Genomic DNA, 16,814 nt, shown 5'->3' on the forward strand with positions numbered 1-16,814 from the left:
TGGTTTGTCTCATTCCATGAGCTGAAACCACGAGGTGGGGAAGACAAATCACAAGGCTGTGTTCAAAGACAACACTGAGCTAAACAATGAAGAACGCAGCAACACAACAATCTTCTCTCCAGAAACCCACATGTGCTTGATCATGCTAAGCTTTAGTCTAGCTTAGCATTTCATGCCAAGTGGCCCACTAAATTAAAAATATACATTAGCCACATTTTAAAATTGAAAATATCATGTTGGTTTCTAAGAGGAAAAGTTGTGCACTACGATACTTAAGAGACAGAAATGAAAGGCTAAGGTCATAATAAATCTAAGCTGCATCAAAATAATCTGATGGTGCTTGCTTCCTTTAGATAAAAAACTAGAACAAGAAATCAGAAGAGACAATTCCTTGTCACCTCACCAGGGAGTTTAGTTTGCCTGGTTCTTCATGCTGTTCTTTTGGATGCCATCTTAAGCCTGTTATGCTCCCTTTGAGTTACTAACCAGGCATTCAGCCAGAGAAGCAGCTTCCTGTAACAGTTGACAACATCGCTTAACAGCACTCTATGACAGATATGACTATCTGTCTTCCACACATCTTGCTAAATGAGCTTCAAGGAATTCCCCCACCAAAAAAAAAAAAAACCCATCACAGAATTTTGCAGCATCCCTGTACAATACATTGCAATTCTCTGTATAAGCTCCAGACAAACATCTCTTTTCCTGCAAGTACCAAGGTAGCAAATGAAGCAGTAAATTACGTGTTCATAGATGGCATACAGAAGTAGCTTACCACTTCTAGACTGTTCAGGAAATTAATTCACCACAGTCACAGCTTCCTTCTGCTAACAAGGTTAACAATCATCCGACTGAAGCATTAAGACAAACCACAAAATAAGAGACCAAACAACTGTCAGACATATTTGCTTAGCTCCCCTAACCAAATAACAAAACAAGAACAGAAGATAGACTGCTGAACAACCAGTATCCACTGAAGTCCTTTCAGATTATATGTTTGAGCCCAGGTACATTAATGAGCAAAGAACATCAGATAACAAAGAGTAAGATGGATGAAAGGGACTTTGGAGAGCTAACAAACACATTTTTTTAAAGGAGACGAAGAGCTATTTTGCTTTACCCAAGTCTTCATATCACACAGATTAGAAGTGAGATACCAGCTCTTTTCAAGCGGTTAAACTGAGAGCAAGACATTCAAGGCAGATTGAAACAAACTGTCCGAGACTTCGGGGATGGGGGAAATCAGAGAGCAGTTACTGAATTACTACAATATTTTATGATGTCATAACAAACAACTTGAAGGGGTGGGAAAAACCCTTTTTTTCCATCGGGTCTGCATTCCCTCATGGGGAACCTTTCAAGTAGTGGGTGCAACCAGAGGCAAAAGATGTAACGTACTTTTGCATTGTAGGCTGCCTTTCAGCAAGAGAAACCATCTAGGCAAATAAGAGGCTTTTTCACCGTTCCATTCCAGGCAAGTCAAACGATTTGAAGAGTGGGGTCAATGAGAAATGTAAGACCAAAGATTGCAATGCCAGGTGAGAGTCTTGAGGCCAGACATTAGAGGCCAGGAAAGCCACATCTGACCCGAGTCTGAGATTCCCTATCCAATTCTTTGGTATCTTTCATTAGGGTTGGGTGAAGCTCACAATAATATATCAATTTAATAGGAGAGGAATGCATTAAAAAGATGAAAGTTGTGAGAAAGCAAAATTCTGGTATATGAAAGCTGCTGGCTTCTCAGCAGGACACTTTGCAATGTGAAACCAGATAAGTCCTTGTTATGGAATGATTAGCATTTCCCAATGGCAAGTCCTTGCTAAATCAATTTTAAATTAATAAAAGAAAAATCCACATCCTGGTTAAATGCAGCCCACACAAAACTAGAGTTAGTTCCTTAGTAACAGGAAAAGAATCATCTGCTGGTTGTTCTCTCAGATGTCTGCAACAGTGGGGGGGGGGGCTATTTACTGGGAAATCCTTCCCCATCACCACTGGGCTAAATGACTGCCCAACATAAAATGGAATAATCTTATACAGAAGATCCTCATCTCGACCAAAACTGCAAGATTCCATCAATTACTGAAAAAAGGAAAATCTCGTCTTTCTGCCTTGATTACATTAATCCAAAATTCAAAATCCCACAGGCTTATGCCTCACTGACTTCTTATGGTGACATTTTTTAAAACAAACAGGTAAACTATCCTGGGCCCCTTGATAGAAATATACAATACAAGACTGACTGATAAATAAAAGAGGGAAAAGGTCTGAAACAGCTATTACTTTACATATTGGGAAAATGAATACACAGCCTATAAACAATAAATAGTGCAAGAACATGTCGATCTGATTGAAGGATGTGTTTAAGGATATTCATACATTCACTATCAAAAATAATGCCAGTATCACAATTGCTTTTTCAGTGAAAATATGCCTAAAATATGCACTTCAATTTATTTAAAATTACCACAGTACTGTATTCACTACACCAAGCTTTTTCAAGAATTAGACGTTTTAAACAAAAAGGTGTTGCCCCGAACTCTCAACACAAGCAACAAATTCTCCCTACCAGTCACAATTTATTATGATATCATCTGAGTTACTTACTTTAATAATTACAATAATTAGAATTACTTATTGTAATAATTTTTACCACTGATATCAAATTTTATGTCAGCATGCAAGTATGGGGTAAATCTCTATATGTCTACTCAAAAGAGTTCCATGGGACTTGCTCCCAGAAAGAATAGGATTGCACTCAGAGAACATTATCTTACCTTTATCACAACTGTAACAAAGATAAAACTCTGCCTAAAGGTGGGATATATTCATGTGTGTGTGCATGCTTTTATCCCATGGTTGTCCAAGCAGAACACAGCACATGGATATAAGAAGAGGCTGCTGGATCAGGCAAATGGACCATCTAAATCCAGCATCCTGTTCTCACAGTGGCTAACCAAATGCCTGTGGTAAGCTTGCAAGCAGGTCCCTTGGTCAGGAGTACTCTCCCCTCCTGTGGCTTCAAGCAAATGGTATCAACCAATATTGTTCTCTCTCTTCTCTGTCCTGTACTCAGCCCCAAAACACTGTCCAGAGTTTAGGACTGCTCTGTAACAGTGTGAGGCAAGGAATCCCCAACGAGGCATCTACTCGCACAAGACAGCTCTTCCTGATTTGGGCTGACTCTACCCTATAGGCACACCAAGCAGCAGCCGGGCTTGTTTCCTACAGATCCCCTTCATTTACAGCCTGGTTGAAATAGGGAAGAGGATGCAAATATGTCCATGTCTTCTTTTTACAAAATAATAATCCTAAATTGAAGCCTGGTCTTTCTGAACAGTTATCTGAGAACAACCTTTTGGTATTCAGAGTTAGGCTGACAGAAAGTAGATGAGCATCTAATCAAATTATACTTTAAATCAAAGTTTGTGCATGTGTGTGCTTTAGTTAGCAGCCCTAAGCCTTTTGTAATGGAGATTACTAAAAACCTAGAAGAAATTGAGGTGCTGCATAATAGATTCAAACAAATAATTAATCATACTAAATATCTGGGGGTTTGGTAGCAGCTGGGCTACCAGAAAATGCACCTGAACACAACTCCAGTTGATCAGTCTCAGTCTAAACTTACTAAATGTAACCACAGAGTTATTTGGTCTGAAGTAGTCTTCACCAACGGATAGTACATTAGCACGACTCTTAAAAGGCTACAGCTGCATTACAGTCAACTCCTAAAAAGCCACCTACAACTCTAAGTCAACAAAATCGCCTTTGTAAATTTTATCCACCTCTTCATCTCCGACTTCATCAATATTTCCTACAGAAAGAGCAAGCCTCAGCCAAACAGGTTGAACCATGGAAATAAGTACACTCACCGAAAGATAGCTGCTAACATCCACGTTATCTGTGATGGTCTGACGTTCTCCCCTCTGGTTAATCTTCCTAAACCTTCGTCGAGATTGTCGGAGGGGCACTTCCCTTTGCAGGATGTTGTCTTCATTCTCTTTCGAGTTATCCACCTGGAACACATGTTCAGGATCCTGATTAAACATCCAGTTCTTCCATATCATTGAAAGTCTGTGTAATCTTAAAAAACTCATGAGAAAAAGCTCAGCGTGAGCTAGTAACGTCTGGGGAAGTTTATCTGAAGGCAGCCTATTGCAAGATCCTGAAACTAGAGCTACACGTCTTCAACAGTGTTATTACAATGAGTTGGAAGGCCACAATTTCCTTCCCGGAAAGAGCTGCTTTTTTTTTCTAAACTAAGCAAGACTACCTTACCAGCAATAAAAAACCTATTCATTGAACTCAGACTGTTTAAAATTAAAACAGTTGCATAGTCACAGGGTAAAAGTTGTCAGCTTGATATATTAAACTACAACCTCAACATACACAATTTGCTCTCTTCCACTCACCAGTATGTTCCAGCACCTCAAAAATATGCAGCAAAATACTTTTTTAAAAAGTCCTGATGCTCAATACATCAGATTGTTCAAACCTTAGCAGGAGCCATAATGTGGCAATGCTAACTTTTTGAAACAACATTTTGAACCATATGACAGTAGTTCAGGCTGAAAGCTTACTGCCATTTGTGATCATTTATTCTATAAAAAGCAAGTTCTTTCTTCACATTTCCTTTTGAAATCTCAGCAGGAAACAACACAGACAGACACATATATACAAGAAACAAGTGACAACAGTGTCTATTCAGTATTTCAACTGTATATTACATGTAAGTGTGTACCAAGGGAAGAAATTAGTTTATCACTGCAACTGGCTCGCATGTAAAAAGAACTGAGAAATTAGAGGGGAACATTTGCACTTAAAACACTCAAAGAAAGTTCATTTTCACATTGGAAAAAGGTCTTCCTATCCTCGTCTACCAATGCAAGCAATCCACTGCACAGAAAAACACACAACTCATACAGCTATCAATATTTGAGAGAATTAGATCATTCAGAAAGGATAGAAGCCTATCAAGGATGTGCACATTAAATTCCAAAGGAGATTAAAGCAGCTACTTAAATTTCTCTCACTGAAATCAATGGACCTTAAAGTATGGGTAAAGGTAAAGGGACCCCTGACCATTAGGTCCAGTCATGACCAAACTCTGGACCTGTGGCGCTCATCTTGCGTTATTGGCCGAGGGAGCCAGTGTACAGCTTCCAGGTCACGTGACCAGCATGACAAAGCCGCTTCTGGCGAACCAGAGCAGCGCATGGAAATGCAGTTTACCTTCCCGCTGTAGCGGTACCTATTTATCTACTTGCACTTTGACATGCTTTCCAACTGCTAGGTTGGCAGGAGCTGGGATCGAGCAATGGGAGCTCACCCCGTCGCGGGGATTCGAACCACTGACCGGCAAGCCCTAGGGCTCTGGGGTTTAACCCACAGTGCCACCCGCGTCCCAACAGTATGGGTAGGCTGTACCAAAAAAGATTTACAATAGTTATTTGAGGAACAATATATCTGAAGAAATGTAGCCGCCCAGAGTGGCTGGGGAAACCCAGCCAGATGGGCGGGGTATAAATAATAAAATTATTATTGTTTTAGATGTGTTTATGTAGTTATGAGAATATATCTACATGGCATGTAGGAAATTATTACAAAAATTATATTCATTTCTAGTCCCTGGCATGATTCTTATTTGTTTTCTTCTGATTCTTTATCTTTTTCAGTCGTTTGTGCACCCAGCAAGCAAAGGCACTTGACTTTCTTCCTATTTACAAATACTTTAGCTGTGATTTTGCGCAATATGATGATGTCATTATCTCATGCCAGAAGCTGCTCTGGTAGTGAGGACTGAGTACAAAGGTTTTTTTATTAAAAAAAGCATGTAAAAGGTTACAAAGTACAGGTTACTACACTTCATGGATCATACACAATACACATTACAACACAGAGACACTTTTTCAAGTCTATTATTCTTCAAGCCTGCTGGTATCTCCCCTTTTTTGTGCTTATGATGCGATATAAGGCACAAAGACCGGCACTTGTGAAATGAGTTCATTATTTGTATATAGTAGAGGTAGCACAGAGGCCTTCCCTGGCACCTGCAGGTTCTTAATCCCCTGCTGAAAATAGGCTTGAAAGAAGAATTCTATTGTAGCTAAAATAATAGGCTGTGGTGTATGGTAGGTTATTTGGGGGCAGGGGTGCCCAAGACAGCGTCTCTGATTTGCAAATGTCCCTGATAGCTAAATAGCTTGGCAACCACCAATATATCAAAACATTTTTTTCCAAGCTCACTCTGCAGTTCACCAAATCTAGAATCCCCAAAACCACTTCTTGTACTTTACTCTCTGAATAGAAAATGCCATTGCCATGTAGCCCAAACCCTTTGAAAGACTAAAAATATATTAAGCTCATAGGTATTTCAGTGAGAACTGTGGACTCTTAGTACCTTCACAATCAAGCACTATTATTCTGTTCACAAGTGAAAATATATCATAGTATTTAGGGAATTATGGACCTATGCAAAGCAGTTTTCCAGTTGAAACAAGGTTTTTTTTATATACATCACAGGCGGAATACTATGAAAGCAAAAGGTTAAGTATGTTTGCTACCAGAAAGGCAAATACAATGAACTGCTAGCAGGAACTATAGTAACTACGCCCACCTGCTTCCTTCAGATATTGCCAGTACTATGCAGTTGAAAAATACAGTCAAAGGAACTGCGAAATCTCTATAACAAACAGCTTTTGTTGACAATTTCTCTTGCTTTCTTTATTACAATGCTTCTTGGGCACTGTAGATTTCCAATGCTTCTTAGGCAGAGTAACTTCCAAATTTAACAAAAACTAACCAATAAAACATTACATACAAGAAAGCTGAAATCATACAGCAGAATAAAGTAACAGTATAACATTTCTAAAAACAAAGACAGCAAAGGACATAGCATAACAATTCTAAAAATGGGCCATTAGCAATGGCAACCAAATTCAAAGATGTTGTTGTTTAGTCGTGTCCGACTCTTCGTGACCCCATGGATCAAAGCACGCCAGGCACTCCTGTCTCCCACTGCCTCCCGCAGTTTGGTCATACTCATGTTCGTAGCTTCGAGAACACTGTCCAACGATCTCATCCTCGGTCATCCCCTTCTCCTTGTGCCCTCAATCTTTCCCAACACCAGGGTCTTTTCCAGGGAGTCTTCTCTTCTCATGAGGTGGCCAAAGTATTGCAGCCTCAGCTTCAGGATCTGACCTTCCAGTGAGCACTCAGGGCTGATTTCCTAACAAATGTATTCAATTGCACTAGTTGCCTCAATAGGCATCAAAGTGGCAAAATGTGCTATGCAAAGTTGTAAGCCTAGCTGGCAAAGCTCCATTGTTTAAGCCGAGGGTGGGCAACCTGTGGCGCTAGGTCTAATTTCATGCAGGTGACAAGCAAAAAAAGGGGGGGAGGGGAGAGGTGGCAGGGAGAAAAGAAAACAAACTTGGCTTGGGCCCTGCCCACCACTGGCATGGAACCCACCCATCCTAAATGCAGTCCTTGAGAGAAAAAAGTTCCCCTCTCCAACCCTACCCTGCTTGAAGCAAAGTCTGAAAGAGCCATGCATTCAGTCTGATAGGACAGTAGTGAGCCCAATGTGTCACCCAGTATTACTTCCCATTCCCCTTACTTTTAAGGCCAGGATGCAAACAGAGAGCAAAAGAAATATTTTATTTATTTAGTGCATTTGTACACCATACTTCAGTTGCTCCCAAAAGGAAACAAAGAAATGTTTCTGTATGACAATGAGTAAACAAACAACCCCCCCCCCCCGTGTTGCAAAATATGACTCAGCAAAATCGAAAGCAACACGATGGCCATCGTGTTGCTTTCGATTTTGCTGTGTATGGCAATAGCAGAAGCCACCTGTGAGGAGTAATCAGAACTCCAGGTTACCAAAGGAAAGCCACCATGACTTTTAATATGTCGGTATTAAAAAGTGGTAGAAATAAAAACCCAATACAAGAAATGCATCCTATCTTCCCACTGTGCACATTTCCAAGAGAGGAGCACATTTCCAAGAGAGAACATCGAAATTTATGGGCTCATTCCTCTCCGTTACAGATGTAGACACGGAATATATTCAAGAATCAAAAGGCTAGATCAAAGAGTAATACCAAAAAAAACCCACAAATGACTGAAAAAATATGGTGACTGCTGTAACAGATTTGAGTTGAAGGGAGCAAAGGCTTAAAGTGACCCATACAAAGGCAATATTCCATGTAAATGTCGCTAACAATACAGCCACAGAAAAAAATAAGGCAGTTGATATTTTCAGTAACATCTTGCATGATCTAGCTTTAACCTAAACTTTCTGGCAATACACAAAAGGAGGCAAAAAAGAAATAGAAAGTAATAGGTCATAGGTATATATCAAAGCATCAGCACTGGGCAGTAAGCATTAAAACAACTTCAAAAGCTCAGGTTTCATAAGCCATATCATAGGTTTTTATAAATGAAAGGCTTTTTTTAAGCAAAGCTCTTTATAAGATAGAGATTAAGATCCAGAGAAAGGAGGGTATTTTATTTCTGAACTGCTCTTACAGTTTAGCAGCTTAATCCATTTTTCTATACAGTACTGCAGATTGGAAGTTCCTGCCCACACTCAGTGAATGTGCTGTAAAATTCCATCTCAGTATCTTTTTAAATATTTCAAAGTGGTCAAGATGTCTTGCTTCAATTCCCAAGTACACAGGTGTACATGCGCACACACATCTCTCAGCCTACACAGATATATGACGTTTTACAAGTTCCAAAGCAAACAGAAGTTATGAAGCGCTAGGTATGTCAACCTCCACCAACCTGGTACCCTTGAACTTGAGGTCATCTCTGACCACTGACCATGCTGACTCTGGTTGGAGGGCATCGGTTGGGGGGGCTGACATACATGTACTAATGCAGGCATCCCCAAACTGCGGCCCTCCAGATGTTTTGGCCTACAACTCCCATGATTCCTAGCTAACAGGACCAATGGTCAGGGATGATGGGAATTGTAGTCCAAAACATCTGGAGGGCCGAAGTTTGGGGATGCCTGTACTAATGAATAACAAAAACAGAATAAAATTAAATAACGCCAGTAGTTAGGTAAAGCAGAGGAACGTTAGTTATATGTTTAGAGAAAGAAGAAAAGATTTCAGAATACCTGTAGAATATAACAGGATTGTGGACCAGTAGTGCCATATTGCAGCAAACACACAAGCAGTTTAGCTTAGACATATTGAGCATGGTGTCCATAATGATAGGAAAGCCTTGATTAAGAAAATAACAGTCACTCTGTTCATAGATCACAGTAAGCCATACACCTTGGGTTACCATGAATGAGCAGTGTGCTAAGTGCACACTATTAAATTACTCCCTTTTCACTTTCTCCTTCTTGGCACTGGCAGCAACAAACTAGCACTCCTACTTTGTTTCTGCCAAACAAGCTGCCACCAGTAAGCCAAGAACAAAACTTGGTTTATTACCATAGACAGGAGAGGAACACCCCATAGTCAAGACTCATGGGTTTGTTGCTCCAGTTTCCAGAAAATCCAGAGCAATCCAGGCACTAGCACACCACTCATTGATGGTAGCCATGGTAAGGTTCGTGATAGAATTCTCTAGAACTGCAGCCAAAGTGAACATAACTATTTCAAGGGGGACTATGCACACTGGTTTTTAAAAGTCTATCCTTACCACAATCATTTCAGAAGGTTCCAATACAATACACTCGCAACCTCGTTTTCCTCCAGATTGCTTGCCAAAGCTGAGAAGAAAAAATAAGAAGGAAAGTATTATTACACATTAACAGTAAGCAACAAAATCAAACAGAGCAGGGGTGAATTATAGGAATACTAGTAACAAGACACTGTGAAACAGTACCTTTGATTATATTTTACATGCCTATTAAAGGGGCAATATTTGTTTTTGATGCACCATCACATTATGCAGCTTGTTCAACCATCAGAGATTGTTGTGGCATAGAACTGAGCCACTCCCAAGTGAAATATGTGAGAAGAGTATTGATGATCCTGTGGGCCATAAGTCCATTAGTTCTTCAGTGATGGAAAGATACTCTTATATGTTTATGCTTGGCAGCAATCCTTGGTATGTGGGGTGTAATTATGTTGAGAGTAAGTGGTTTGCCCATGAGTGGCTGCTTGATAGAGGTACCATATGAAGGAGTGAATGATCATAGTGGTTGTGGGAACAGATAGTGAAAGTGTGGTTGGATGAGTGGCTGCATGAACAGTGTGTTTTATGTTGGTTAGGGAATCTACATTTTGCTGCCTTGTAATGCTTTGCGACTTTCCTGATATTGTTATTATGGATACTGTTCATGTATTTTTAATGTAAATAATTTTACATTGTTTTTATTGCTCTTATTGTGGATATATATATATTATGCAAGTGTAGCTACTGTGACCCACTTCAAGATCTAAAGCTATCAAGTGGTCTATACATGGAAACACAGTAGGATCGCAACTGCTGTGCATTTAACTTGCATGGTCACAGCTTTCTGCGCTTGGTGGCGAACCTGCTGATACCACACAAATGCAAGGCAGAGAGCTTAACAGTTCTTTCCACACCAGGCTTTCCTGCAACGGAAAGCCCTTTTTAGCTCTCTGCCTTGCTTACTGTTCTGGGAAACTCTTGTGCCGAAAAGTAAGATTGTTCGCACAGTAGCAGTTCCTGGGAGTGGTTTTGACACAATTTTGGCTTTATGCACTAACCACTCCCCACCACCACCACCAGAACCTAACACCCACACAAGACATGACACGACTGTGACAACAACAACAACAACAACAACAACAACAACAACAACAACAACAACAACAACAACAACAACAACACCTTGATCAGTTTATGGAGTACAGCTCCAGTGCATGCAAGGAGCCAAAGAACTGAAATAACTGCCTACAGTATATGGTATGATAAACACTGTGGTCACTACTAAACACAGCAGAACATCTTAGAGCAAGGGGAAATTCTCTAGTTGAACAGAAAAAACAAAGTGTCCTTAGGAAATTTTGTTAGTTATCCCCCAACTGAGGGAGGTGTGAAAGACTTAATGCTACATATGAATGTGTGAAGGTTTCCTGGCATATTGTATTTCTCTTTATGATCCCTGCTGATAGAGTGTATATTTTCTTCTCATAAAACACAAGCAATTATTTGCATGGATTTGTCAAATTGGCTTTCATCTACAATAATCAAAATACCACAATCAACAGCCTGCTCTGTGTGATCACTTGAATCACATGGAACTAGATTTGGTCTCCTTATTGATGATGAAATTGAGAGCAAACATCTTACCACACCTCCAAAAAAGTGTGAAATACAGCACAAGGAAACCAGGTAAGCGTCAAAGACCTAAGCTAAACAATGAAGATTTAAATATTTAAATATTTTGATTGCTTTAATATTTTGATTTCCTTTTCTTGAAATTTTCATTATTTATTTAATTGAAAATACCCAATTAATCATTTGACGTTTCAATATCAGGGTAATGAGAATGCATAATTGTTTGATTATGCGTATTACAGAACTTTGTGAGTTATTAAGAAAATCTTATTAGTTCCTAAATATTTCAAGTTCAACCAAGATCTCTTATTCAGGTCTTTTTTCTTTAAAATAGTGTTGTGTAGCCAACAGACAACATATATACTTAGGTAGTATGAAAATGGGTGTGATCAAGTCTCCATGCAGTTTAAACTCCAGAATTTAAAAATAAAATAAAATAAAATGCCAGAAAATACAGATGTGATTCATCAAGAACAGATGTTTCCTGAAGTTATTCTAAGAATGCCTCAGTTCTTTCAAAATGATAAGTTTTAATACTAAGAGTCATAGTGATAACAAATTATGATCATCATCAGTAGGAGGCAGGAGCATCGTAATTAGAACTGTGAAATCTCTTTTTAATAATATATCACAGAACACAGAGCCCTCAAATGTGTTAACTGTACAAAACTTATAAATATGACTAAATGCACCTCTTTGAAACAAAGCAATAAGCGGGTCAGAATGGGGATCTCCAGAAGTATGAAACGTGACAGGACACAGAACTACATTTTACACTAGCAAAACTCAATGCCTTCTGGATTACTTGTATGCAGGGGCAGTAGTGTACTTAATCCTTTTTACAAACAGAAATTAATCTCTGCAGAAGGATAACCCCACCCTGTTTTTCCAGATTTCTTCTACTGTTGGAGTCTTCCATTAACAAGATTCTACTGAACACAATTCAGGTTTACAAAAAATTTGCAGTATATAAAATGCAATACTTAAAAACCACAGTAAAATATAGTAAAGCAGCAGCGCACATAAGCAGCAGCAAGTGGGATAAGTAAAATACCCCATCTCACCAAAAGCCAGTGCAAAGAGTCTTGACTTGCTGTTAAAACCTATATAATATCGCGGGGGGGGGGGATGTCATAGCTCAGGGGCTATCACTGAAAAGGCAGCCTTGTTAAAACCTTGTCTCATACTAGACTAAACAAGAAATATGTTTCAAATTGGACAAAGTACAGAATTAATGAATCAAATCATAGGATATATATTCTAGAAGCATATTTTCTGAAATTATCAGAAATAGTAATATATACCACATTAACTGTTATTAAAACATTTTATCATCTACTTGTGAGGGGTTTGCATTAAAAGTGTTGCAACATGGGCTGGTACATGATAGTCATACTCTGAGCAGACCCAATGACATCAGTGGACAAGTAACTTGAGTCCATTAATTTCATTGGAAATACTCCAACAATCATCTAACTGCAGTAGGGATGACAAAAACCTCAACTGAACCCACTGAAAGTCCCTGTCAGTCAGTGTAGATAATATTGAGCTAGAGATAGCATCCTCAGCTCTACTGAACAACTTCAACCTTCAAAAAAATATCAGTGCCTTCTTGTTTGAATATTACAGCTCAGTCTGGTGATTGCAGTTTAAAAAATGGTCATTGGGAGCAATCTGGTAAGGCATCAAAAAGTTACTATACTAACATGAGCAAAGCTTTCTATTATCATAGAACCTTTTTCAATTAGTACATTCTCTTGCTTCAGTGCATTATTGTGCTCTGTTCCCCAGACGCTTTAACCTTTCTTCTACTTCAGAAAAATGCTCACGCATATGTATGTGGAAGAAAAAAATATTGCACGCATGCTGACACACTAAGCAGGATGTATTTGTTAAGCTTAAACATTTTTTTCTTTCCTTGCTGCCCTCCATGCCCTGCCAACTTCAAAGTTCCTTTTCTTGTGCTTGAGGAAATCAGTTTCTTATCCCCAGTCTCTCTGGTGCTACATACATCTTAAGAAATCTCTCTCTTTTTAGGTCTTTCATTATTAGATTGCAGAAAAGGTGTCATACCTGAGACTTATTATAATTTTTTATGACCTTGAAGAAAAACTGCAGTATCTATAGCGCAAACATTTTACTGTTTCCACAAGAAGCAAAAGACAAAAGCCTCCGTATTCTATTATTTACCCCTTCAAAAGGCTTAGGCTTCACATAAGTGACAACTATAGGAGATATACAAGTAATGCCCATAAGGAAGTTCCATAAAATCAGCACTTAGTAGATCATATCCTAAATTTCCATGTAGACCTAGGTTTGGGAAATCAACTAAGAGAGTCAACAGGACCACTGGATGGCAAGGGGGTCAAAATGAGATTGCAGAAAATGAATTATTTTCACCTGTCTTCACTATATAAGGCAGTTTTCTGTGCCTGAACTACCTTTCACAGGAAGGTAATCTTAGGAAGTGTGGTAAATGGTAGCAAAAAATGGCAATGTATCTCAATGATGGGGACCCAGGTGGCTCTGTGGGTTAAACCACAGAGCCCAGGGCTTGCTGATCAGAAGGTCGGCGGTTCGAAACCCTGTGACGGGGTGAGCTCCCGTTGCTTGGTCCCAGCTCCTGCCAACCTAGCAGTTCGAAAGCACGTCAAAGTGCAAGTAGATAAATAGGAACCGCTACAGCGGGAAGGTAAACGGCGTTTCCATGTGCTGCTCTGGTTTGCCAGAAGTGGCTTTGTCATGCTGGCCACATGACCTGGAAACTATACGCCGGCTCCCTCGGCCAATAATGCGAGATGAGCGCGCAACCCCAGAGTCGGTCACGACTGGACCTAATGGTCAGGGGTCCCTTTACCTTTACCTATCTCAATGACAGGGTAAAAGAGGCAAAGGAAGGAACTTAGCTGAAGCAGTCTACTCTCAGTGAGCCTCCATGAAGTCAAGCAGCTAAAAGTTGAGTGTGGAGCATCAAACATGTGGTGAGGCTCTACAGAAACTGAACAGTCTGGAGCAGCCTTTAAAATATTGCTAAACAAAACTGCTTTAGTTTCACCAATTCTTAATTCTAGATTCTCTGTTCATTCCTGATCTTATATTATTCTGTTTTAATGATGCATTTCATCTTATGGCAGTTTTTGTTGTTTGTATGTTTTTAATTTTGTTTTGATTTAGAGAGCCAATCAATTTTTTGTTGTTGTTATGTAAATAATATTAACAAACAAAAGAGGCACTCCAGTTCTTTTGACAAGATTGGTTTTCAAAAGCACATTTCTTGTCACAACCAGCACAAAAGGATTATATTGGACTCTTAAAATACTACAAGATACCTGAATCCAAAGGCATGGCTGGACAATTCAAACCAGTACAGTTCGGTATATGAAAAGAAACTTTTATGTGTAGGACTCATTTTTAAAGGGAAAAACTGGTCTCTGCTTCATCACAATCTCTGTGAATTTAGAAGGTCTCAAACAGAAGGTTGGGAGTTCTGTGGACCTCTAAGTACAGGGTAACTAACGCTCAGCAATTCTATTAACAACTCCAGTTTTATCTTTTGACTTAGCAGTTGCCTGGAACAAAATAATAAAAGCTGTAATTTATTTCAATTAAACAACATTAAATTTGCTTAAAATAACAGATAAAAACAAGAAAAAAAGCACTGGAGAACAATTGAATCCACCACATGCAGTTAAATCACTGAGAAGGAATTCACAAAATGTTTATTACTCAGATTACATCCATCTTCTCACTAAAACTTCAGTTCCTCTCATGCATTGTTATGCAACAGCTATTCCTTCTATATTTGTATATCCCAGAATACAAGTACTCATGGCAGAATGACAAAACTCAAGTTGTCTTTTTTAAAAAGAAAAATATGCCAAGCTACAATAGAAAGAGATCGAGAAGTCCTTCTGAACTACATAAATTAATAAAACCACATCATTTTTCATTTATAATCTGCTACTCCAATAGTAAAACAATATACAATAGAAATGATTCCCAGCCAATTTCACAAACCGTATAAACCAGAATACGCAAATAAATTCAGAACACTGCATTCTAACTTAGCTGATTAATGGATTGGGAAGTAAAACTGATAAGCACCTTTGGCAGGTCTCAGACTGCTAATCCTACATTTTCCCACATTCAGCTTTCCCTTATGAATGCGATTCTGTTGGGTGCAGCACCTTCAGTAGGACTGAATGCCAGAAGGAAGCATTCCTGCATATGATTTCCTAACTCCCAGACTAATGCCTGCATTCCCATATGAAAATGTGAAATCCACAGGATATACATTAGGTATCATAACTTTCCTCAAAAAATGAAAGCACACCAAGATAATTACTCTACAAGCAAACCAGACATTTCCAACAAATAATTCCTTGCTCCCTCATTTCAACAATTGCCATTTGTGAAGTGGCTGGTTTTATAAAAATAAAAAAAAAGACATGACTATTTATAGTAAATATGAAATACTAAATATTTAATTTACTACTGAAAGAGAGATTCATAAGGAAAAAACCAAGCATCTCTGTTCTATTTGAAGAACAAACACACATGGAAAGAATTACTACCTCAGAATTTTTGGACCAATAAGGAAACTCATTATAAGACAGAGAGAAATTGAAGTTGAAAAGGAATTGTGTGCAATGGCTTTTTCCCACCTGCCGATTGGAACATGCCTTTTTCCTGTGCTCCCAGAGAACATTCCAAGACCTTTGTATATAAAAACCAGTGCTACCCCCCAAGGGGGCCCAAGGAGATTTTAGGAGATTGATATACAAGAACTACATACCTCCTCAGCCACTAAGACAGTGTGGATGCTGTCACCTTCTCACTAAAGAACGTCTACCAAAATCATACAAACAAGGCGTCCAAATTCCTTACAGACACAACCCCTATCCAAATAAAAATATGGAGTGCCCATATTTGCAAAAAACCAAGTTCACCTTGAGCAAGAATGATGGATCAGTTCTAAGCACTATTTTATCCTGGTTTAAAAAGTGCAGATCTGAGGATCAAATGACAAAGCTCCCAACTTGGGGGTGGGCTCTGATCCACTGGAGGAGGGTGTTGCACCACTTACAAGTAACCTTAACTAACATAGCTAGGGACAGCACTAGGGAGGAAAGGTGCTCCTTGCTTACCAAAGGTAGCTGCAAATCCTCCTTAGGGAATTGCCTACCCTTCCTCGAGTCTTAACCAGTGGCAGAGAGTAAGTTAATGGTGCCCAAAGCGGGTGCATGGGGCACACCCTTGAGAAGGGTGGGGCCTGCCACAGTCAGGTGCCTCATGCTCCACAGCTCTCTGCCCCTGGGTCAGGCTGGACCTGGGAGTGGAGCTGCAGCTGGTGGCATTGGGTTGTCGCAAGAGGAAATTGTCTCTGCTGCTCCCTTGTGCACCAGGACTAGGCTCCGATGAGGGAGCCCATTGTGGGGGCACCTGATCGCACCCCCTCAAAAATATGGGCCATGGGCCATGGCTCCCAAAGCCATGCTATGCCACTGGACTAAACCCGTCTGAAGTCTTCTAAGCTATCC

General features: G+C 39.5%; 1 protein-coding gene across 6 annotated transcripts in view; it reads right to left on the reverse strand.

Annotated features, from left to right (window-relative positions):
* Nucleotides 1-16,814, reverse strand: part of RAPGEF6 (Rap guanine nucleotide exchange factor 6) — a 144,721-nt gene that overhangs the window by 89,535 nt on the left and 38,372 nt on the right. For all 6 annotated transcript variants that reach the window (XM_060271679.1, XM_035105426.2, XM_035105427.2 and 3 more), the window contains 2 exons: nt 9,664-9,733; nt 3,873-4,016 (listed from right to left, as the gene is read on the reverse strand). In XM_060271679.1, the coding sequence (XP_060127662.1) occupies nt 3,873-4,016; nt 9,664-9,733 (214 nt within the window). The remainder of the gene's footprint in view (nt 1-3,872; nt 4,017-9,663; nt 9,734-16,814) is intronic.

Source organism: Zootoca vivipara, chromosome 2 (assembly GCF_963506605.1).
Source record: "Zootoca vivipara chromosome 2, rZooViv1.1, whole genome shotgun sequence".
Classification (NCBI taxonomy): domain Eukaryota; kingdom Metazoa; phylum Chordata; class Lepidosauria; order Squamata; family Lacertidae; genus Zootoca; species Zootoca vivipara.